Source organism: Nelumbo lutea, chromosome 7 (genome assembly GCF_056320005.1).
Source record: "Nelumbo lutea isolate HS-2025 chromosome 7, American lotus-T2T, whole genome shotgun sequence".
Classification (NCBI taxonomy): domain Eukaryota; kingdom Viridiplantae; phylum Streptophyta; class Magnoliopsida; order Proteales; family Nelumbonaceae; genus Nelumbo; species Nelumbo lutea.
Genome location: NC_142690.1, coordinates 57765616 through 57789397, shown reverse-complemented (window position 1 = coordinate 57789397; position 23782 = coordinate 57765616). Strand labels below are relative to the sequence as shown.

The 23782-nt window shown below is 39.9% G+C and overlaps 2 protein-coding genes across 4 annotated transcripts in view; one reads left to right on the top strand and one right to left on the bottom strand.

Moving 5' to 3' along the window:
* The window catches only part of CYP97B3 (cytochrome P450, family 97, subfamily B, polypeptide 3), a 113905-nt gene extending 94696 nt beyond the window's left edge, over positions 1–19209 (top strand). For all 3 annotated transcript variants that reach the window (XM_088954646.1, XM_088954648.1, XM_088954647.1), the window contains 4 exons: positions 1494–1555; positions 17522–17671; positions 17757–18044; positions 18835–19209. In XM_088954646.1, the coding sequence (XP_088810772.1) occupies positions 1494–1555; positions 17522–17671; positions 17757–18002 (458 nt within the window). In that variant the 3' untranslated portion in view covers positions 18003–18044; positions 18835–19209. The remainder of the gene's footprint in view (positions 1–1493; positions 1556–17521; positions 17672–17756; positions 18045–18834) is intronic.
* Positions 19210–22823: 3614 nt separating this feature from the next.
* Positions 22824–23434, bottom strand: LOC148846537 (cytochrome P450 97B2, chloroplastic-like). The gene is made up of 3 exons (XM_088955978.1): positions 23429–23434; positions 23134–23283; positions 22824–23069 (listed from the first exon to the last, which is right to left on the bottom strand). The coding sequence occupies exons 1-3, from the start codon at positions 23432–23434 to the stop codon at positions 22824–22826; spliced, it is 402 nt and encodes a 133-aa protein (XP_088812104.1).
* Between the last annotated feature and the right edge of the window lie 348 nt (positions 23435–23782).

The window sequence follows — 23782 nt, the reverse complement described above, 5'->3', positions numbered from 1 at the left end:
CAGACTTATCCAATGGCTGTGAACATTTAAAACTAACACAAGTTTCTATAAGTGTCCAGTTTTAGGGTCTTACACAGAATTATATCGAACAACATGAATCAAACATGCACTTTAATTTATTTCCACTAAATAACAAAAGTACATCAAATCCGATTGAAGCTAAGGGCATACAAGACTGTCTAACATGAGGTTCAGACCTGTCTAGCAAGGAGAAATCAGAAAAGAAGAGGGAAAAACAGAGATGAAGAGAATAGAAGAAGACAGGAGGAAGAAAGAATAGAGAGAAAAGGGGTGCAGACTTATATATCTAGTCAACTGCCCCAGGTGCTCTTTATATTAGTCTTATAATAAAAGAGGTACAATGACAAGAATACCTGTCACTAGAAACAGCAGAAAAAACATTCTAACGGCAATATAATAAGAAGGAAAGATCAAGAAATAATGAAGAGGAGGGACCACAAGCTGGTCAATCATTTTCTCTACACACCCCCTCTAGTTGGGAAAAGAGATTTATCATTCCCAACTTGCTTAAATCTGTTTCAAGCTTGATTTTGTTGACTGCCTTGGTGAAGACATCAGCAAGCTACATATTAGTGGCAACATAAGGAAGGCATACTTCTTGAGAGGCAACTTTCTCCCAGATGAAATGTCTGTCAACTTTAATGTGTTTGGTTCTATCATGCTGTATTGGGTTGTGAGCTATGTTAGTGGCCACCTGGTTATCACAATACAGCATCAAGGGTCTTTCAAACTCAATTCCCAATTCTGCAAGGAGTGATTTCAGCCATAATATTTCAGGTAAAAGGACAGGTAAACTGGCTTTCTAAACATAAAAGAAAGAAATAGGTAAAAGGACTTTAACACTCTAGTCTCAAACAGTTGTCTGAAACCGATGAGGTTCAGACCTGTCTAGCAAGGAGAAATCAGAAAAGAAGAGGAAAAACAGAGATGAAGAGAAGAGAAGAGAAGAAGAGAGGAGGAAGAAAGAAAAGAGGGAGTGTAGAGAAAATGATTGACCAGCTTATGATCCCTCCTCTTCATTATTTCTTGATGTTTCCTTCTTATTATATTGCTGTTAGAATGTTTTTTTCTGTTGTTTCTAGTGACAGGGCTATCTTTAAGCTTTTCTTGCTTAACAAGGAATTTGATTCCATAGGTCTACAAATATGCAGTTTTTCTCATTATTAAGGTGACTTTGGTCCTTCATGAGAGACCTTTAGGGATGTGAAAGATTTTTGGGTTGCCCAGAGTGCCCCAATTTAAGTTTTGGGGTTGTGTACTCTTTACATCTCATGTGTTTTCAGTATGTAGGGATCTTTTGGTGAGTAAAGGAATCCCTGAAGACTGCCAAATTCCCAATTCAAAAATATTTCACTATAATTGAACTTCTAAACTTTGTCAAATCATTCTTTAATGATGTGATTCACATCTTGTTTACACGATGCCTCAATCTCTTTGTATATTTGTTGATTATATTTGAATCAATCTTTCAGGGGGATACAAAGGTGACAAAGATGGATATCCAATTCCTGCTGGGACTGATTTATTTGTTTCTGTGAGTAGAACTAGTTGTTTCCCTCACAACATTTGTTGTTGTTTTAATTCTAGTTTTCTTGCACTTATTTTAATGTTAGTTTCACTAAATGAAGATCTAAAATCTATCAACTGTGTTTCCATTTCTAGTGTGGACCATTAAGATGAGGATATTGTCAAAAGAAGGGCAAATTATCATGACATTTGGCTTTTTTCTATTAGACCATTAAGGAGAGGAAAGGCCCTAGGGCTGAAGTTATTCTGATTAATAACTCTGAAATTTTATTTTTTTCCTGTTTTATACGTGGGGTTTTTCTTAAATTATAAGCATCTACTTGTGTTGTTTAGTAGTTTCGTTAAAATCTGATATTAATCAACATGGACTCTATAAGAAGCAAGGAAGGTTCAGGTTTAAATCTGAATTTTTAATCATAGAAGAATAAAACATGAAACATAACTACAAGAAGGATTTTTGTTTTGAAGAATCAAGCAAAATTTTCATTAAAAAAAAAAAGATTACGTCCTATCACCCTCGGTTATCGAGATGACATACCAAATACATTCTCAAAGCTTAAAAGTGAAAAGGGATTCTGCATTACAAGGCTAAAAATCAGGAAATTCCATAAATTCTTAATGGGATCAGCTTTGGAGGCTTGATCAGATTGCCCAATCCTTCTATCAAATATTCAATGCTCCACCCACTCTCCTCCCTCCTTCCTTCTCTCATACCCCTTGCAATCTGGCTAAGGAACCACATCTTCCTCTCCGTCTCCCTGTCTTCCACCAGTCCCAAGATCACTCAATCTCGTCCAGACCCTCTTCTCCCCATTCCTCATCCCACCCTTTGACTTTTTCTAAATACTCTTCCTTTTTCTTTTTCCCTTCTATTTTCTTTTTTTCAAACTTTTCAAAAGCTATTTTCGCGAAGCCTTCTCCTCCCCAAAAAACTAAAACTAGAGACTTTCTAATCTCTATCTCTCTCTCCACCAATTTTTTGATATTCACCTTCTCATTTTATGCTAATTCCTTGACTTCTTGATCCTTTTGAATCTTCTCTGCTCTCTCTCTCTCTCTCTCTATTCCTTTCCCCAATCTTCGAAGCTTCTCCTCCTTGTTTTTCTTCTTTTGTTCTCCCGGTCGCAACTTCTCTCTCCACTAGTCTCTGGAGAGCTACAACATCTGACTCTCCATCAATAATAACATTACTTTGCGGCAACCTGTTCTCACCAGAATCAGGTTCGACCCTGCTTATCTCACTATCCTGCTGTTCCTTCGTCTGAAGGGAGACCAATCCACTTCGTTACCTCCCTATGAACTGTACCAGATGTCCCATTATCTCTTATTCTATTCCTCTTGTATACCCATTTGTATTTTTTTTGTCGGTCCCGTCCCTGCTAGGCCGAGTTTTTTTGTCGGTCCTGTCTCACCCTTCCATCCTTAACCTCCTTGTAGGGTAATTTATCCTCTACAAGGTTTTCACCTTGTTCTTCAGGTAAATCTTCAGCACCAGACTTTTCCTTTCCTGTATCCTCACCTTCATTCTCCAGCTCTACCTCAGCCCTCACATCTCTTTTCCAAATTGTTTCTTCCTCCCCTTTCCACCTCTCTGATTCCACAGGGAAAGGAAAAACCACAAATCCCGTCAATCTGTTTTTTCTGACTCATATCTATCCTCTAGGGTCAATTCAGCTGCAGCTTTGGGCTTTGAGAAACCACAAATCCCATCAATCTCCTTATTAACCTGAGGAAGCTGCTCAACATCACAAGTCACAGGCAAACATGGGTAGTCGTCAGAAATCTTTCCTTTTCCACCTATGATCCTCTTCCTACCATTTTCGTCATACTTAGCTATCAGCCAAATCTTTTTTTTTTTTTTTCTCTGGCCTTGTTTGAAAATCTTCTTCTTGTTAGTCCACTCTTTTAAGCCCAGGAAGCTTTCTCTTATCGCCCTTCCTTCTCTTGAACCAAAATTTCACCCTACTTTTATGTTCCTCTTTGCTGCGGGCTTGAGTTTTCTTCAATATTTCTTCTGGGCGGTAAGAAATCTTCAAGGGACAGCCCTGAACAGGGGTAGCTGATGGAGGCGCGACTACTGAACCTGAGAGAGTGTCCCCTGAGTTTGCTTGCTCTGAGACCCTGTAAGCCTCGTCCTGTGAAGACAAAGGGTTCCACGAGCCTTTGGCTCGATCTCTTAAACTTTCAGCATCTCCTGTCTTCCTTTGCATCAAACTCCAACTGTCAGAGCTAGTAACTTTGAAACCAGAAGTTTTAGAGGAAGACTCGCTAGGATTATCCTGTGAAGCCTGACCCACTCTCCTTTGCCTCAACCGACCCATTCAGCATAATTCGATAACCCGATGATCCAAACCTGCCCCACCCATTTAAAGGTAACCCTGTCCTTTCATCTTCCTTACAATTGTTTTGAAAAAAGTTGTCTTCCTTTGAAGATTTTCGATGCTCAGATTCGGTTCCACTTCCCTTTCCTCGGTTTTCACTCCCTCCCTCTCCTGCTTCCACCTGGGAGCCAAAATGACACGTCATCATCTTCCTGAAACTCATAGGGATTTCTACATAGCATTGCTTCAGCTTCCGAAGCAATCCAGACTCTGAACCAACGAACATGCACTTGCATCTCCACATATCTAAGGATATCTTCAGGTCACACCCCCAAAATTCTTACAAGAAAGGATTTTATAAGCTGTTTTTCAGTAGCGTAGAATTGCAACCATGGAAGTTGATGGGAGGAGAGAAAAGTGCAACATAAATTGAACATTAAAGGATCTATAATTCGTGCTGAGGTTTGAAAATGATGAATAATGCTACTTGCTCAAAAATATTACTTTGGATTAGGCATCTCATCCCCCTCCAACGATTCTTTGATACAGAATATACTTTATTAACTAAATAAAACTATGATAGATGATATATGATTACAATATTGAACTATTCCAAACATGAGTGCAAGTTACTCCGGTTTATGTGCATGTAGAAAGAGAGGAAATATCAGCTCAATCTTTGGTGATCTACAAAGTTCCTTTTTTCTAAAACTGACTTGATCAGATGAACTTGATGTAAATAGCACCTGGTCCATTTACTATTCTTGACTACTCTATAAGTTAAAGAAAATGAGCACTGATAATGATGCCGACATGAAGACTTTGACAAATATATCTTTTGTGGTGCATCATGTTGTGGTATCTAAACATTTAGCACTGACAGGCTCTTCTTTGATATCTATCTCCAGTGCAAGATAAGTGGGTTGAACTTAATTGAATGTACCCCTATCTTAATTTAATTTGATAAGAAATCTGGCAAAACTGACTCAATTTGGATGCCTTGATAGATATGATAAACCTATAGTCGGATTCAATTTAGGATTATAATAATGAAATACACATTATTACACTAAATTATTCATTATGTGGGTTCTTATACTGATTTTTTTATTATTTTCTTATTTGTTAGGGTTCAATCAGCATTCGTGTTAGCGTATGCTGTCTTGAATCCTCTAAGACTTGAAATCCTGAACCAATAATCAAGGAAGAACTCAAAGTTTTATCCAATCAACATATTCTTCTCCTTTCACCCTTTCTTTTCTACTTTTCTTAGGAAAAAAAAATAGGGGTTCAGTCCCTATATTTTTTAAAGTTTCTTTTCTTCTTTTTCTTCCCATTGATATGCTTAACTTTGTATATTTTGATATAAAGTTTATGCTAGTGAAAGATGGTTGCTGGTTGCTATGGAATCTAGGGTATTGCCCTAGGATTTAGGATTTCTATTTAAAAAAAAAAAAAACCATTGCCCAAAGGTTCTCGCCTAGGCAACTAGGTGGCAATATTGCCTAGCCTCAGCTTGGCACTTTGAAAACTGGGCCATATATCTCCATCTGATCCAATTTGACTCAACTCAAGTGGCACATGAAAATGTCTAAACAGATAAAACAATTCAAATGAAAAAACAAAGAAAAGAAAAAAGAAATTTACAAGCAGTAAGCACCAGATATGTAGAGATCATGGCTTTAAGAGAATATTGCCAAAAATTACTATCACTTTCAAAAGCCACTGCAACAACTAACAAATAGTATAATCATGTAGAATAAATAAAGACTCAGAAAGGATGATCAGTACTAGACTGAGCACCATAAATGTTGAGACAACAAAAAGGATAAACGCTAATAATGCTGATGTATTTTTTTGTTGCATATTCTTTATTAATATGAGGGTAGTTGATCCAAAATTAATAATTAACCTCTCAAAAATCTCTCCATCTTCTTGTATAGCAGTAAAGTTTCTAGGGCTCAGAGAGAGAGAGAGAGAGACAGTACATACGACTTATTCTCAGGATGTTAAGGAGGAGATTGACCACCTAGATACCTTTGGATGGAGCGATGTAGTAGACACTCTGAGCCTAAACAGGTTAGTGGGGAGAGTAGAGGGCTCGGAGAGAGAGGTTCTCAGGATGTTTGAGAGGAGATTGAGCACCTAGATACCTTTCAATGGAGAGATCTAGCAGACAGCAGTATTACTTAGCAATCACTAAGCCTAAACAGGTTAGTGGGGAGAGTAGAAGCTTTAAAGCCTTGTGCACTCTTTTCTTTTCTTTTGTTTGATTTCCCTTCACCAGAAATTCTTCTGAAATCAATTATTGGACTATAATCGTCAAGAAATGGAATTTTAAAGGTCAATGAAAAAGGAGAGTGTTGAAACTGAAGAGAGGAGAGGAGACTTGTGTGTTTCGGCAATGAGGGTTCTGAGAAGAGTTTTCGAACAGTCTCTATCTCAGCCCTCTAACACTGTTTTATTAGATATTTTTGAGTAATTACAAGGAGGCCCTTAGTTGGGCAGAATTTACAAAGAACTTAAAAAAATAACTTAACATTGACAGGATGGGCCCAAAATAACAAGAAGAATAAACAACCTATGGGCCATTCGGCCCATCTTCTCTACACTCCCCCTCAAGCTGAGCATAGATGTCAATCATGCCAAGCTTGCTGGTATCATGCTGAAGTTTTGCCTTGGGAATGCCTTTGGTAAGAAAATCTGCCAACTATCCTTCAGATGTGATGAAAGGAAGACACACTTCACCCGAAGAGACCCTTTCCCTAATGAAGTGTCGATCAACTTCAATATGCTTGGTTCTATCATGTTGCACTGGGTTGTGAGCAATGTTGATGGCAGCCTGATTATCACAGTATAACATCATTGGCTTGTCATATTCAACTCCAAGTTCTTCCATCAAAGATTTTAGCCATAATAATTCAGAAACCCCATGTGCCATGGCCCTGTATTCTGCTTCAGCAGAAGACCGAGCAACAACCGATTGTTTCTTGCTTCTCCAAGAAACAACATTACCAGCTACCAAGCTGCAATACCCAGATGTAGATCTTCTGTCATCAATGTTCCCGGCCCAGTCAGCATCGGTGTAAGCTTCAAGTTTCATATGACCATGCTTGGAAAACAGAATACCCTTTCCTGGGGAGCCCTTCAAATAACTTAGGATTCTCTCTGCAGCTGCCAAATGAGTGTCTCGAGGAGCATGCATGAATTGGCTAATGCAACTAACTGCATATGCAATATCTGGCCGAGTCATGCATAGATACAAAAGTTTCCCAAGAAGTCTCTGAAAGATTCCTTTGTCTTCTAACAATGTCCCTTCTGAGGCTGAGAGTTTATGACTCATATCAATAGGAGTAGCAGATGGTCTAGCACCCATCTTTCCAGTTTCAGAGAGCAAGTCAAGAACATACTTTCTTTGGGAGATAAGAATCCCATCCTTGGATCGAGCCACTTCTATGCCAAGAAAGTATCTCAATTCCCCCAAATCTTTAATCTCAAACTCTGTATGGAGAAAAGATTTTAGATCTTGAATTCCTGAGGCATCATTACCCGTCACTACAATATCATCTACATACACAATGAGGTATACTGCCAGAGGTCCACTCCTCTTCACAAAAAGAGTATGATCGGACTGTGTCTGCACATAACCAAAGTTAACAAGTGATGTTCTAAATCTCTCAAACCATGCTCTAGGGGACTGTTTTAGTCCATAAAGAGATTTCTTCAGCCTGCATACCTTCCCTTTTATATCAGTTCCATACATCCCTGGAGGAAGAGACATGTAAACCTCCTCATGTAATTCACCATTCAGAAATGCATTCTTCACATCCAATCGATAAAGGGGCCAGTCAAAGTGAGCAGCTAAAGATAGAAGAACCCTCACAGATGTCATCTTGGCAACAGGTGCAAAAGTCTCTAAATAATCAATCCCATATGTCTATGTATAGCCTTTTGCAACTAGCCTGGCCTTGTACCTTTCAATGGTACCATCAGCTCTGTATTTGATAGTAAAAACCCACTTGCAACCAATAGGATCCTTCCCCTCAGGCAAATCCATCACTTCCTGTTGGAATAATGCTAGAATAACTTAGTTGCAGTTGTTAGGGCCTGTTTGTCCAAATTAAATTGTTTTTTTATTTCGTTTTTTATTTCTGTTATGTCTGTTATTGTACTCAGGGGCACAAGGGTCTTTTCCCGTGTTATTTTCTGTCGCCCTATATATATTAAAAAAAACACTGGCGCCGCCAGTACTGTTGCATTACAAACCCTCTCTTTTCTCCTCTCTTCTCTTCTCTTCTCTCCTCTTTCACCTATCTCTAGCCGGCTACACTGTCAAGATGGTATCAGAGCAGGAATACTGATTAAAAGAGAGCAGACCGATCAACCCTACTGTCAAGAGAAGATCGATCAACCCGAAGAATAGGTCGAACAGACTAGCAGAAAGGAAATCTGATTCTGGACTACAGAATAGCTACGACTGGTATAGTTCTCCCTCTAATTTTCTCCTCTTTACTCTCCTTGATCATGGGCCGAGTGAAAACCCTATGAATCTGGGGCGGCTGAATGCTATCGAACCTGTGTAACCCTAGTTGTCTTGGATCGTGTGATCCTGTTGGTGTGCTAAGACACCTGTAGGTCCATGCTAACCTGTCTTCTCAATGGTTTGAGTTGACCATAAGCAAGAAGGATCTCTCCTGCTGATTAGTGGTTGTTAGCCATTCTAGAATTCTGATAGGCAGGTCTGAAACTGCCGAATATTACCTCAGTTTTGTCTAGAATTTGGTACAGTTTGTGCACAATCTGGTTGGTAAACCCTAGTGTGTGGGTGTGAACTGAGTGGAGCATTGCTTTGTGGAGTAAGGAGGGGTCCTAAATCTGCTGTGTGGGACTGAGTAACTGCTTGACCATGTCGACTGAGAATTCTGCTACTTCAGAAATCTCAGGAAGCCACAATGGAGTGAGTGGGGGAACGGATATGAGCTTTCCCATGGCTGCCATTCCCTTTGATGGTCTGAATTACCTTGAGTGGTCTAGGGGGATAAAACTCTACATCACTGCTAGGGGGCGAATAAGATACATCAATGGGAGAGTAAAGGAACCGAAGTATGGAAGTGCTGAGCATGATAGGTGGGACCAAGAGAACAGTATGGTGATGTCTTGGCTCTTGGTTTCAATGCTGCCACAAGTAAGGAAGACCTTTATGTGGGCTGAAACTGCTTGTGAGATATGGGAACAAGCGAAGTCCACTTATTCAGAACAGAGACACTATCTCAAGATATATCAACTACAAGCTGAATCTTCTACTTGCAAGCAGGGGGAGAGGAGTCTCTCGATGTACTATTCTGATTTGACATCAATATGGAAAGAACTTGATCACTATCAGAACGTGAATTGGAAATGTGATGAAGATGCAAAAGCCTATAAGTCACTTGTATCACAGCAACGCGTGTTTGCCTTTCTCCTAGGCTGAATCAGTCATATGAGTCCATCAGGGTACAGATCTTGGGTAGTAAAGACTTGCCATCAGTTCAGGAGGTGTATGCCTTGGTGCAGTCAGAAGAAAGCAGAAGTGTGATGAATGGTGTAGAAGGGGAGTCAGTTGCCCTAGCAGTCCGGGGAAATTCAGATACAAATGTCGGAGGCGGTTTTAAAAGGGGTGACACTTAGAAAAAAACAGAAGATAAAAGCAAGCTTTGGTGCACTCACTGCTAGAAGACACGACACACTAAAAATACATGTTGGGATCTCCATGGAAAACCTAAATGGGCACAAGATTTGGGCAAGAAGTCAACACCGGATCAGGGCAAGAAACCAGGCCAGCAGAATCAAAGAAGGTATAACTCAGCTAATCTGGCACCGACAGAGACTAGTCCTTCCGTAACTCAGGAGAGACGTCTCGGTTCTGACCCTAAGGAAGATATTATCAATTCCTTCCGTGAACATTTGGAATTGTATGGTAGGACTCTCCGCCAGGTGGATTCTGGGCCTACTCCTTCTACCTCATTTGCGTCTACATCAGGTAATGCCATAGCCTTCCATCTGTCATCTCATACTACTGATTCACCTTGGATTATTGACTCGGGAGCCTCAAATCACATGACCAGTAAGTCAAATTTGTTCCAAACATATAACCTTCTCTCTGGGAGAGATAAGGTAAGACTGGATAATGGTTCTTTTTCTACCATAGCTAGCCGAGGCACCATATCTCTCCCACTTGGCCTTACTCTTCCAAATGTCCTGCATGTTCCGAAATTACCTATTAATTTGTTGTCCATCAGTAGTATTACTCACTCTTTGAACTGCTCAGTCATCTTTTTTCCGTCTTCATGTGTGTTTCAGGATTTGACCTCGGGGAAGACGATTGGTAGAGGAAGCATGGTGGATGGTCTCTACGTGTTGGAGAATAATGCTGGTCTAGTGGCGGCTGAGTCCACAAGTTCGTCGAGTGAGAGTCAGGCCTATTTATGGCATAGTCTTTTAGGTCATCTTTCTTTTGAGTCGTTAAAAGTTATGTTCCCAAAGTTGTTTGAGTCCTTGTCAGTGAGTATGTTACAGTGTCAAACTTGTCAGTTGAGTAAGCATTGTAGAAGCTCTTTACCTTTAAGAAATAAAAGATCTGAATTTCCCTTTCATATTGTTTATTCTGATGTTTGGGCCCCTGTTACTCTACCTACTGCGGCTGGCTATAAGTATTTTGTTACGCTGATTGATGATTATTCTCGATACACTTGGGTTTATCCTATGCGATCTCGAGATGAAGTGCCACAAATTGTGAAAGATTTCCAACGCATGGTGTTCACTCAGTTCCAAACGGAAATTCATATTTTCCAGTCGGACAATGCAAAGGAATATTTCCATAGTGATCTCACGAAGTTCTTTAATTCGAGTGGGTCACTTCAGCGAAGCTCTTGTGCCAGGACACCCCAACAAAATGGTGTGGCTGAACGAAAAAATCGTCATTTACTCGAAGTTGCTCGTGGCTTGCTGATTCATATGAATGTGCCAAAACAGATCTAGATGGATGCAGTATTGTGTGCGACATATATCATCAATCGTATGCCCTCTCGGCTACTAGAGTATAAGGCCCCACATCAGCTCCCGTTCCCTACAGCCCCGCTATCCACCATTCCGATGCGCGTTTTTGGGTGTCGTTGTTTTGTCCACAACCTCTCACCTACTCGTGGAAAACTTGACCCTCGAGCTATTCCTTGTGTTTTTCGTGGTTACCCCTCATCTCGAAAGGGGTATTGTTGCTATGATCCCATTGCCCGCAAGTACTATGTTTCCATTGATGTCTTATTCTTTGAGAGTTAACCGTTCTTCTCGGTTTCTCCTCAGGGGGAGAGTAGGGTTGAGGAGAAACAGGCGACGACTCAGATTCAACTACCTCCTTTACCCGATCCTCCTCCGTTCCGGGTTTTCCATCATCGTCATAAGAGCCAGCAGAGTTCAAGAGCCGTGGAGCCGGACACTATGCAACCAACATCATCGGATTCACCTGAGGCAGATCCGTCTCATCAGCCAGGTACACTTGCTCCCATTGCTCCTTTAAATGTTGATTCACATGTCCCCAATGATCTTAATATTCCTATTGCTAAGAGAAAGGGTGTTAGATCTTGTACCACTAATCATCCTATCTCTAACTTTGTGTCCTATGAGCATGTTTCACCCTCGTACCGTGCCTTCCTCTCCTCTGTGGATAGTGTTCCCATCCCTAAGACCGTGGCAGAAGCTTTGTCAAAACCTGAATGGACAGATGCAATGAAGGAAGAAATCGATGCCTTACATAAAAATGGTACGTGGGATTTGGTAGATCTTCCTGAAGGGAAGGAACCAGTGGGGTGCAAGTGGGTGTTCACAGTGAAACACAAAGCTGATGGAACTGTTGAAAGGTACAAGGCTAGACTGGTAGCAAGAGGCTTCACACAGGTATATGGAGTGGACTATGCAGAGACTTTTGCCCCTGTAGCGAAGATGAACTCCATCTGGATTCTCCTTTCCTTGGCAACAAATCTTGATTGGGATCTTCACCAATTGGACATCAAGAATGCCTTCCTGAATGGTGACTTAGAAGAGGAGGTGTACATGACCCAACCCCCAAGGTTCAGTGCCAGAGGCAGTAAACAAAAGGTGTGCAGGTTGAAAAAGTCCCTATATGGATTGAAACAATCACCTTGGGCTTGGTTTAGTAAGTTCCATGTAGCAGTCCAACAAATGGGATTCAAACAATGCCAGTCAGATCATACCTTGTTTGTAAAAAGAGGTGAAGGTAAAATTGCAGCTCTTATTGTGTATGTGGATGACATTGTGATCACAGGAGATTGGGAGGCTGAAATCCAGGGACTAAAAAAATTCTTAGCCACTAAATTTGAGGTGAAGGATCTAGGCCCCTTACGATACTTCCTTGGAATTGAAGTTGCCCGCTCTCACAAGGGCATCTTTATTTCCCAACGGAAGTATGTACTAGATCTACTAGAAGATACAGGCAAGTTGGGGGTAAAACCATCTGATTCACCTATTGAACCTAATCACCATCTGGGAGACAGTCAGGGAGAGTTTTTGAAAGATGTAAAGATGTTCCAGAGACTCGTGGGGAGACTTCTGTATTTGTCTATGACCAGGCCTGATATTGCCTATGCAGTGGGTGTCCTTACTCAATTCATGCACAGCCCGATGACAACTCACTTTGAGGCTGCAGAGAGGATCTTGAGATATCTCAAGAAGTTTCCTGGAGCTGGTTTGTTGTTCCAGAGACACAGTCACTTAAAAGTGGAAGTATATATTGATGCAGATTGGGCAGGAGCAGTCAATGACCGGAAGTCCACCAGTGGTTATTGTGCCTTTGTAGGAAGAAACCTTGTCACATGGAGAAGCAAAAAACAAAGTGTGGTGGCTAGATCCAGTGCTGAAGCAAGGTATAGAGCGATGGCTCATGGGGTTGCGGAAATCATGTGGATAAGAAATCTGTTAGGTGAACTGGGTTTTGCAGTAAACAATCCTACTTCACTCTACTGTGACAGTAAAGCAGCCATCAATATTGCTGTTAATCCAGTTCTACATGATAGGACGAAATACATTGAAGTGGATAAGCATTTTATCAGAGAGAAACTTGAAAGTGGAGAAGTGTGCACACCATATGTCAACTCGGAAGAGCAACTTGCAGATATCTTCACCAAAGGTCTTCATCATGTGCGGCACAAAGATTTATGTGACAAGTTGGGCATGATTGACATCTATGCTCCAACTTGAGGGGGAGTGTTGGAATAATGTTAGAATAACTTAGTTGCAGTTGTTAGGGCATGTTTGTCCAAATTAAAGTGTTTTTTATTTCATTTTTTATTTCTGTTATGTTTGTTATTGTACTTAGGGGCACAAGGGTCTTTTCCCTTGTTATTTTCTGTCGCCCTATATATATTAAAAAAAAACACCGGCGCCGCCAGTACTGTTGCATTGCAAACCCTCTCTCTTCTCCTCTCTTCTCTTCTCTTCTCTTCTCGTCTCTCCTCTTTCACCTATCTTTAGCCGACTACACTGTCAAGACTTCCCAAGTGTCATTCTTGTGTAGGGCATCTATTTCAGATTTCATAGCATCCCTCCATTCTGGAATCTTAAGAGCTTCTGACACAGACCTGGGAATAGGATGAGAAGCAACAGAAGAGAGATAGGCAAAATATGAAGGTGAAAGCAAACTGTAAGAAAGGTGCTTGGAAATGCAGTGTGCACTGCACTTCCGTTTTCCTTTTCTAACAGCAATGGGAATATCAAGGTCAGGGAAGGATGAATCCAAAGGTGTTGAACCAGTACCTGTTGTCTCTTCTGTGACTGGAAGTGTAGGAGGCTCATGTGTTGTAGGAGAAACAACCTGCACATTTCTGGATCTTTGCCTTTGATACACCTTGGGATTGAGGACAGGACGAGGAGGTAGGGTACCAGGACAAGGAGAATGGAACGACTGATCCAACCTTGATTCATTTGAGGGAGAGGCAGACACATCAAGGGACTCAACAGGGACAGGAAGAGGAAGAGCAAACACCTGTGTCAAATTCTCCCCCTGTGGACAATGTCCTTCTGGAGAGGAACCATAAAAAGGGGAAGACTCATCAAAGGTGACATCCATTGAGACATACCGATTGCCAGACTTTGGATCAAAACAGCAATAACCCTTTTGTTTGGGGGAATAACCAAGGAAGATACACTTTTGGGCTTTGGGTTCAAATTTATGCCTTTGGACACTTGGAACATGTACATAACAGGTGCAACCAAAGACACGAATAGGAATAGGAAAAAGATCTTTGTCCGAATGAAGAAGAGTGAAGGGAGACTTAAAACCCAAAACCCTGGATGGCATGCGGTTTATGAGATAGGTAGTAGTAAGTACAGCATCACCCCAAAACCTGGTAGGAACATGTGAGGCAAATAAGATACTAATTGCAACCTCAACAATATGCATGTTTTTCCTCTCAGCAACCCCATTCTGTTCTGGGGTCCTAGCACATGAGCTTTGATGAATAACCCCCATGTCAGAAAGATAGCAGGATAGGTTTTTCTCAAAGTATTCTTTTGCATTGTCTGATCTGAAGATTTTAATCCTGGTATCAAATTGGGTTAGAACAAATTCATGGAATTGTTTTACAAGTCTTGGGACTTCATCACGGGATTTCATCAGGAATATCCAAGTGAATCGTGAAAAGTCATCAATAAAATAGGATAAAATATTTTTAGCCACCCATGGAGGGTAAGTGGTAAGGCCCCCACACATCAGAATGCACAATATTAAAATGGACAGAAGATCTTTTATTTCTCAAAGGATACTTGCTTCTACAATGCTTTGACAATTCACAAGACTCACAATGAAGACTGGACAGACTAATTCCCTTAAACAGTTCAGGGAATAGATGACTCAAAGCCAAAAAAGACAGATGACCAAAACGACAATGACACAACATAATCTGACTAACAGACTCTGAAGAGACAGATCCAAGAGCAACATTCCCAAGATGATCAGTGCATTGTCCCGAAGTATCAAGCAGGTATATTCCGTTCGCCTCATGGCCACTCCCAATCACCTTCTGAGACTCCAGATCCTGAAAAACACAGTAGGAAGGAAAAAATGTTACACAACAGTTTAGTGACTTGGTTAAACTGCTCACAGACAACAAATTTGTATTTAGTTTAGGTACATGAAGGGCAGAAGGGAGGTACAAGGAATCTGTAGCCTTGATGGTTCCCTTACTAGAGATAGGGGCAAGTGAACCATCAGCTAAAGTGATTTTATCACGTCCAGGAAGTAAGTCATATGAAACAAACAAGGTAGATAGATTGGTCATATGGTCAGAAGCACTTGAGTCAATAATCCAAGGGATCTTGAGATTACCTGAAGAAGTAGCATGATTAGCAGAAGCCCTTATACCTGAATGAGCAAATGCTGAAGTGGTAGATTTTCCTGAAGGGTTGGTAGCAGAGGTCACATCACTCAGCTGACTGATCATCTTCCCAAACTTTTCATATTCTGCTCTCATGGCTGCCAACTGTGCAGAAGCAGACATCTCTTCACTATCTGGCCCGGCGGCTACATTTGCACTTCCTGATCTTTTACTATCATGTTTTTTCTGAAACCTGATGGGAACAAGGTTAGGATGTAACTTCCAACACTTGTCTTTGGTGTGCTTCGGCCTCTTGCAGTACTCACATACAACTTCTTTCTTTCCTGTGCCACTAGAAGTTCCAACAAGGTTTAATCCCCATATTGGCAAAGTGATCATTAATATCAGCCCCTTGAACCTGTACAGTCCTTCTGCTCTCTTCACTACTCACCAATGCATAAGCTTGTGACAAAGATACACACTCCTTGGAAAGAATATTCAGTTTTGTGATATCATATTCCGGGTTTAGTCCGGTTAAGAACTCAAATACCCTGTTTCTTTCAACCAGTTTTCTGTTGGTCTCTGCATCATTGGTGGTGTCCTAGGTTACAGCTTCTATCAAGTCTATTTCTTGCCACAAAGACTTCAAAGTTGAGAAGTATACAGATAGCGGTTTCTCCCCCTATCTCAGATTCTTCACATCACTTCTCAACTTATAGGCTCTAGCCACATTTAGTTTTTGGGAATAGGTTTCAGCAACACTATCCCATATTTCCTTTGCTGAATTCATCCATAGATAGTGCTGGCTGATCTGTGGCTGCATTGAGTTCACAAGCCACCCAATGACAGTGTAATTTTCTTGCATCCACTTCTCGTAGGATGGATCATCTTCTGGGGGAGCCTTCTTACTCCCGGAAATGAACCCCCACTTTCCTCTACTACAAACATGAATCTTTACTGATTGTGACCATGCCAGATAATTAGTTCCATTTAGCTTAACTGTGGTCACAGTCAATAAGGAATCACTTGGAGTCCCTTGACCCAGTCCATATTCAGCACCACTTTTGTTTTCAAACTCTTAGGAGTACATCATGTAAACACTCCAAATATGATTTCAGATGACTTCTACAAGTATGCTGGATAAGAACAAGCAATAACTGAGTTCAGTCGACCACAAGGAGACAACACACTGAGTTCAGCCAACCACAAGGAGGCAACACATTGAGTTTAGGCTTCAAGAAGAAATCAGAAACTCCTAGGCACTGTGCACTTAGCCGAAGTACCTTTTTAAGGTTGTACACTCATCCAAGAAGAGTAAGTACCAATTGGTATTGCTGAATAGGCCTTTTCACAAACACAGTGTGGGCAATAGAGACAACCCCACTGTCAAAGAAGAGAAAAGACCCCAAAAATTGTTCGTACAGCCCTCTAAAAACAGCCGAACAAGAGTAACAATACACAGCCTTGTTACAAGGATGTTTCGGCAGATTTTAACAGTCCAAGAAGAAGAGAAAAAACAGCCCAGAAATTTCTGGGTTAAACCAGATTTAATAGAGTTGAAGGTAGTACAGAACAGCTAGGATTTTCGAACACTTCAACAGTCCAAACACAGTCGAAGGTAATGCAAAACAGAACCAGAAAACTGAGCACAACTTACAGTTCGAGCTTCAGCAGTCCAAACACAGTCAAGCTTCAAAAACAGAATCGAGCTGTTCCCCTTCCCCTTTTTTTCTTCTTCTCTGATTCTTCCTGGTCACTGAACCCCTTCTCCAAGAGATTCTAGTCTTGGGCTTGTCCAATGACCTCCAAGAATCAGGCAGTACGTGACTAAGCCTCCAGCCCTAGGACGTTCAAGTTCAGATACGCTCTGATACCATGTTGAAACTGAAGAGAGGAGAGGAGACTTGTGTGTTTCGGCAATGAGGATTCTGAGAAGAGTTTTCGAACAGTCTCTATCTCAGCCCTCTAACACTGTTTTATTAGATATTTTTGAGTAATTACAAGGAGGCCCTTAGTTGGGCAGAATTTACAATGAACTTAAAAAAAAATAACTTAACATTGACAGGATGGGCCCAAAATAACAAGAAGAATAAACAACCTATGGGCCATTTGGCCCATCTTCTCTACAGAGAGAAAGATCATAGATGTTAGGAAGTCTGTTTACATGGTGAGGTGGATAGACAAGCATTCATTTATAACTGTAAATCACGTAGATATCTTTTTCTAGGATTTTTTCTGTTAGAGTTGTACTCATTTCAAGCTTATCAGTAACTCTTTTTCTATTTTCAGGTTTACAACCTCCACAGATCTCCATACTTTTGGGACCGGCCTCATGAGTTTGAACCTGAGAGGTTCTTAGTGCCAAGAAAAAGTGAAGGGATTGAAGGATGGGCTGGTTTTGATCCTTGCCGGAGCACTGGGGCATTGTACCCAAATGAGGTTCTTCACCATGAAGTTATTAAGCTTACCGTTTCAAAGTATTTAATGTTTATTATTCACCTGGTTTTTCATTTTTAATTGCCAGATCATATCAGATTTTGCCTTCTTGCCTTTTGGTGGAGGACCACGCAAATGTGTTGGAGATCAGTTTGCACTCATGGAATCAACTGTAGCATTGGTATTATTGTTGCAAAAGTTCACTGTGGAACTGAAAGGATCTCCAGAATCAGTGGAACTTGTTACAGGGGCAACAATTCATACAAAAAGTGGCCTATGGTGCAAATTGAGAAAGAGGGCATCCACTGTTTGTGATAATGTGAAACATGGTTAGAAAGTCACCATATTACCTGATAGTTCAGCATATAGTTGGAAGGTTAACCTCTCTCTCTCTCTCTCTCCATATATATATATATATATATACCCCATATAATACCCCCAAGTATTCTGACAAAAGGACATGTATGCCAGAAATACATCTTCATTGTCATGTATGCCAGAAATTACGGAAGTCAACCCAAACCCAGTTGATGAGTAGAGGCTTTCAAAATGGTAGAGTTCTGGCTCATTCTAACCAAGCCCATCTCTTGGCCGATTGATTGGCAAGATACCCTAAAGTGTGTGTGTGTGTGTGTGTGTGTGTGTGTGTGTTCAGACAATTTAAACCATACATCAGAAGAGGTCCTATAAGTCAGCCAATTGTTTTTCCCCCAGGCAGCATGTCTTAAACCCCAGCTTGTATTAGAAATTTCCCTGAACAATACAAGTTATTTGAAATTTCTATCTTTTAATTTAATTAAAAATCCCCTAAAGATGGGTTTATTGTGGCTACATCTTATATGGCAGAAGACTTTAAGCTGAAACTTGCCCCATGAATAGTGGTTAGAAAGAACAAATTGGCCCCTTTTCCTTGTTTTCTTAATACAGAATTGAAATTTTAACTTCGAATACCTCTTTATTTGAATATTTTTCGAGGGAGAAGCTTTAGGGGTGCTTGCTGAGTGTTTTAGTGGCAAAAGCAGATCCAGATATATTCGGTATTGATCTTTTCAATATTGAAAAGGGAATTTTCAAAAAAAAAAATGTCCTTTTCAAACTCAATTCTTTTTGATGTTCTTAAAGTTGTTCCACATGTGCTCTAATGTCTAACCTCATCTCCATGACAGGTCAGAAGCAGGAGTTAATAGCTTCCCCCCTCTCTGTAGTTTTGAGTAACCTATTGCCACGAGAGACTGAAGTCTGAACAAAGATGAATTTGTGTGCCAATCTTTTCCTATGGATTATTTAACTGAGAAGATGCACCCAAGGTTTTGTTTACTTTATTTCTATATGTTTCATTCTCTTCTATACGTGATTAAGCTTAAACAAGTTGATCTTTAGTTTTGGCTTCATAAATGACTGTGGTTGATATATAAATGTATCCCATTTGATATCTTTAATTGAGAATTGTAGAGAAGATGGGCCGAATGGCCCATAGACTGTTTTCTTATATTGTTTATGTTCTTTGTTGTAATGGGCCTCAACTTGGGCATTTTCTCTTATGTTATGTCTTTTTAATTATTCGCCCAACTAAGAGCCTTTCTGTAAATTATTGAAATTAAGTTAATGAAATAGGATTAGGGGTGTAAGAGGAGGTTATGTTCGAAAATCTCTCTCTGAACCCTTATGGCCCATAAACTGATTTCTGCTATTTTCAATCACTTTTCTGCATCATTTTGAACAGTCCATTCATTTTAGAATGCTGTTTTTCTTCTTGGTATCAGAGTGGGCTCTTGTTTTTCTCTTTTCTCCTCTTTCTTCCCATACACGGTGTGTATGGAGAACTGAATCAGATGAATAGTTAAAAAAATATTTTTCAGTCTAGTTGTTAGTGGTTTTTGGAGAGGAGGCTATCTTTGTCTTCCTCTTGACAATATCAAGTGTGTTGCCCGAAACCTTAATTAACTACAGTAATTTGCTTATTGGCCCCACAGAGAGTTTGACCTTGGTTCTTAGTGACTAAAAGTCTTCTTGTTCTAGGTGTGACGCAGTTAACAGGTTCGACTTACATAGAGGTTGGTTCACAACACTATTTTTTCTATCTTCATTGATTGTTATTTAAAGTTATTAGAAGTTATTTTTGAAGTGTTTTAAGAAGATGGACCCTTCGGAAGTTGAAAACAAGAATGTTGCTAAATCCAAACAGGTTCTGGGAGCCTCTATTGACTCTCTACTAGTTGTGACCACAATCAAGGTAGATGGAACTAATTATCTAGCATGGTCACAAGTAGTAAAAATTCATATCTGCAGTAGAGGCAAATGGGGTTATATCTCCGGAGCAAGAAGGCTCCCTCGGAAGATGATCCATTCTATGAAAAATGGATGCAAGAAAAGCAGGAGACTAGTCCAAGTTCAAGGGGCTAGTCTAAATGATCACTATGCTAACATGGGGGATGAAACCTAAGGGAATTACAGGAAATCTAGTTGGCTCAGGGAAGAAAGAAGTTATTTGTGAGTATTATAAGAAACAAAAACACACAAAAGACAAGTGTTGGAAATTGCATCAAGAGCTTCTTCCCCTTCGTTTTCAAAAGAAGTCTGATAATATAAAGGCAGGAAGTACCAATATTGATGCTGGTCCAGATAATGACAGATGCCCAACTAAAGAGAGGACTACTAGTGATCGATTATCAGTTATGAAGGACGAGTATGAGAAGTTTGGAAGGATGATCAGTCACCTAGAGGGTGCGGCCTCTTCTTCCAACCCTTTGGGAAATTCAACATCTTCTACATTTGCTCATTCAGGTATACGGGCTTCTGTCAACCATGCAACTATCTCGGGTAATTGTAGGATCTCTTGGATTATTGGTTCTGGTGTTTTTGACTATATGACCAGTCTTTCCACCTTGTTTATTTCTTATGATTTGCTTCCTGGTCGTGATAAAATCACCTTAGCCGATGGCTCTCTTGCTCCTATCTTTGGCAAGGGAACCATCAAGGCTACAAACTCTTTGGTACTTCCTTCTGCTCTTCATGTACCCAAACTAAAAACAAATTTGTTATGTGTAAGCATCTTAACTAAGTCTTTGAACGGTTGTTAACCTTTTTTCCTTCCTACTGTGTTTTTTAGGATCTAGAGTCTTAGAAAGTGATTGGGAGTGGCCATGAGGAAAATGGAATATATCTATTGCACACTCCTAGACAGGGCCAAGGACAACCTGGGGAAGCTGCCTTTGGATCTACATCTTCAGAGTTTGTCAATCATGTTATGCTATGTCATTTTAGTTTTGGTCATTTTTCTTTTACTTCATTGAGTCATTTATTCTCAGAACTATTTAAGGGAATTAGTTTGTCAAGTATTCATTGTGAGTCTTGTGAGTTGTCAAAACATTGTAGAAGCAATTACCCTTTGAGTAATAAAAGATCTTTTTCTCCATTCCATATTGTGCACTTTGATGTGTGGGGGCCTTGCCACTTACCCTCTATGGGTGGCTACAAATATTTTATCTTGTTCATTGATGATTTTTCACGATATACTTGGATATTTTTTATGAAGTCTCGTGATGAAGTTCCCATACTTATGAGGTAGTTCCATGAATTTGTTCTAACACAATTTGATACCATAATTAAATTTTTTAGATCTGATAATGCAAAAGAATATTTTGAGAAAAACCTAACCTGTTATCTTACTGATTTGGGGGTTATTCGCCAAAATTCCTATGTTAGGACTCCATAACAGAATGGAGTTTTTGAAAGAAAAATATGCCATGTTGTTGAAATTGCAAGAAGTATCATGTTTGCCTCACATGTTCCTACAAGATTTTGAGGTGATGTTATTCTCACTACAACCTTCCTAATCAATCGTATGCCATCCGGGGTGTTGGGGTTTAAGTCTCCTTTCAATCTTTTTCATCCGGGCAAAGACTTTTTTTCTATTCCACTTCGTGTCTTTGGCTGCACTTGTTATGTACATATTCCAAGTATCTAGAGACATAAATTTGAACAAAAAGCCTAAAAGTGCATTTTCCTTGGTTATTCCCCCACACAAAAGGGTTATTGTTGTTTTGATCCAAAGACTGGAACTCGATATGCCTCAATGGATGTCACCTTTGATGAGTTTTCTTCCTTTTATGATCATTCTCAAGAGAGGCATTGTCCAAAGGGGGAGAATTTGTCACAGTTGTTTGCTTTCCCCTTTCCTGTCTCAGTTAAGTATTCTTTTGAGCTTCTTCCTCCTTCAAATTAGTCAAGGGAGGATCAGTCATCTCATTTTCATATATATATATATATAAAAGATCTTCTCCATTCTATATTGTGCATTCTGTTGTGTGGGGGCCTTACCACTTACCCTCTATGGGTGGCTATAAATATTTTATCTTGTTCATTGATGATTTTTCATGATATACTTGGATATTTTTTATGAAGTCCCGTGATGAAGTTCTCAGACTTGCTGGTAGTTACATGAATTTGTTCTAACCCAATTTGATACTAGAATTAAAATTTTTAGATCTGATAATGCAAAAGAATATTTTGAAAAAAACATAACATGTTATCTCACTGATTTGGGGGTTATTCACCAAAGTTCCTATGTTAGGACTCCATAACAGAATGGAGTTTTTGAAAGAAAAAAACGGCATATTGTTGAAGTTGCAAGAAGTATCCTGTTTGCCTCACATGTTCCTATAAGATTTTGGGGTGATGTTATTCTCACTGCAACCTACCTAATCAATCGTATGCCATCTGGGGTGTTAGGGAATAAGTCTCCTTTGAGTCTTCTTCATCCGGGCAAATACCTTTTTCCTATTTCACTCTGTGTCTTTGGCTGCACTTGTTATGTACATATTCCAAGTATCCAGAGACATAAATTTGAACCAAAAGCCTATATGTGCATTTTCTTTGGTTATTCCCCCACACAAAAGGGTTATTATTGCTTTGATCCAAAGACTGGAACTCGGTATTCTTCAATGGATGTCACATTTTATGATCTTTCTCAGGAGAGGCATTGTCCAAAGGGGGAGAATTTGTCACAGTTGTTTGTTTTCCCCCTTCCTGTCTTAGTTGAATCTTCTTTTGAGCCTCTTCCTCCTTCAAATGAGTCAAAGGAGGATCAATCATCTTATTTTCAGAGGTTAACCTTCCAATTATATGCTGAATTATCATGTAATATGGTTACTTTCTAACCATGTTTCACATTATCACAAACAGTGGATGCCCTCTTTCTCAGTTTGCACCATAAACCACTTTTTGTATGAATTGTTGCCCCTGTAACAAGTTCCACTGATTCTGGAGATCCTTTCAGTTCCACAGTGAACTTTTGCAACAATAGTGCCAATGCTCCAGTTGATTCCATGAGTGCGAACTGATCTCCAACACATTTGTGTGGTCCCCTGCCAAAAGGCAAGAAGGCAAAATCTGATATGATCTGGCAATTAAAAATGTAAAACCAGGTGAATAATAAACATGAAATACTTTGAAACAGTAAGAACCTCATTTGGGTACAACGCTCCAGCACTCCGAGAAGGATCAAAACCAGCCCATCCCTCAATTCCTTCACTTTTTCTTGGCACTAAGAACCTCTCAGGTTCGAACTCATGAGGCCGGTCCCAAAAGTATGGAGATCTGTGAAGGTTGTAAACCTGAAAATAGAAAAAAAAAAAAAGTTACTAATAAGCTTAGTGTCTACTGCTATACTTGAAGATGGAGAGATTGTTGAGAGATTAAGTATTGATTTTCGCTCAATTATCCTCATCTTAATAAAGAATATGCCACAAAAATATACACCAGCATTATTAGTGATTATGCTTTATGTTGTCTCAACATTTATGGTGCTCAGTCTAGCTACTGATTATCCTTGAGTCTTTATTTCTTCTACATGATTATACTATTTGTTATTTGTTGCTGTGGCTTTTGAAAGTGATATTAATTTTTGCCAATATTCTCTTAAAATCCATTCTCTACATCTCTGCTGCTCACTGCTTGTAAATTTCTTTTCTTCCTTTTTTTTTTCATTTGAATTGCCTTATCTATTTGGACATTTTCATGTGCCACCTGAGTTGAGTAAAACTGGATCAGATGCAGATATATGGCCCAGTTTTCAAATTGCCAAGCTGAGGCTAGGCAATAGGGGGACACCTT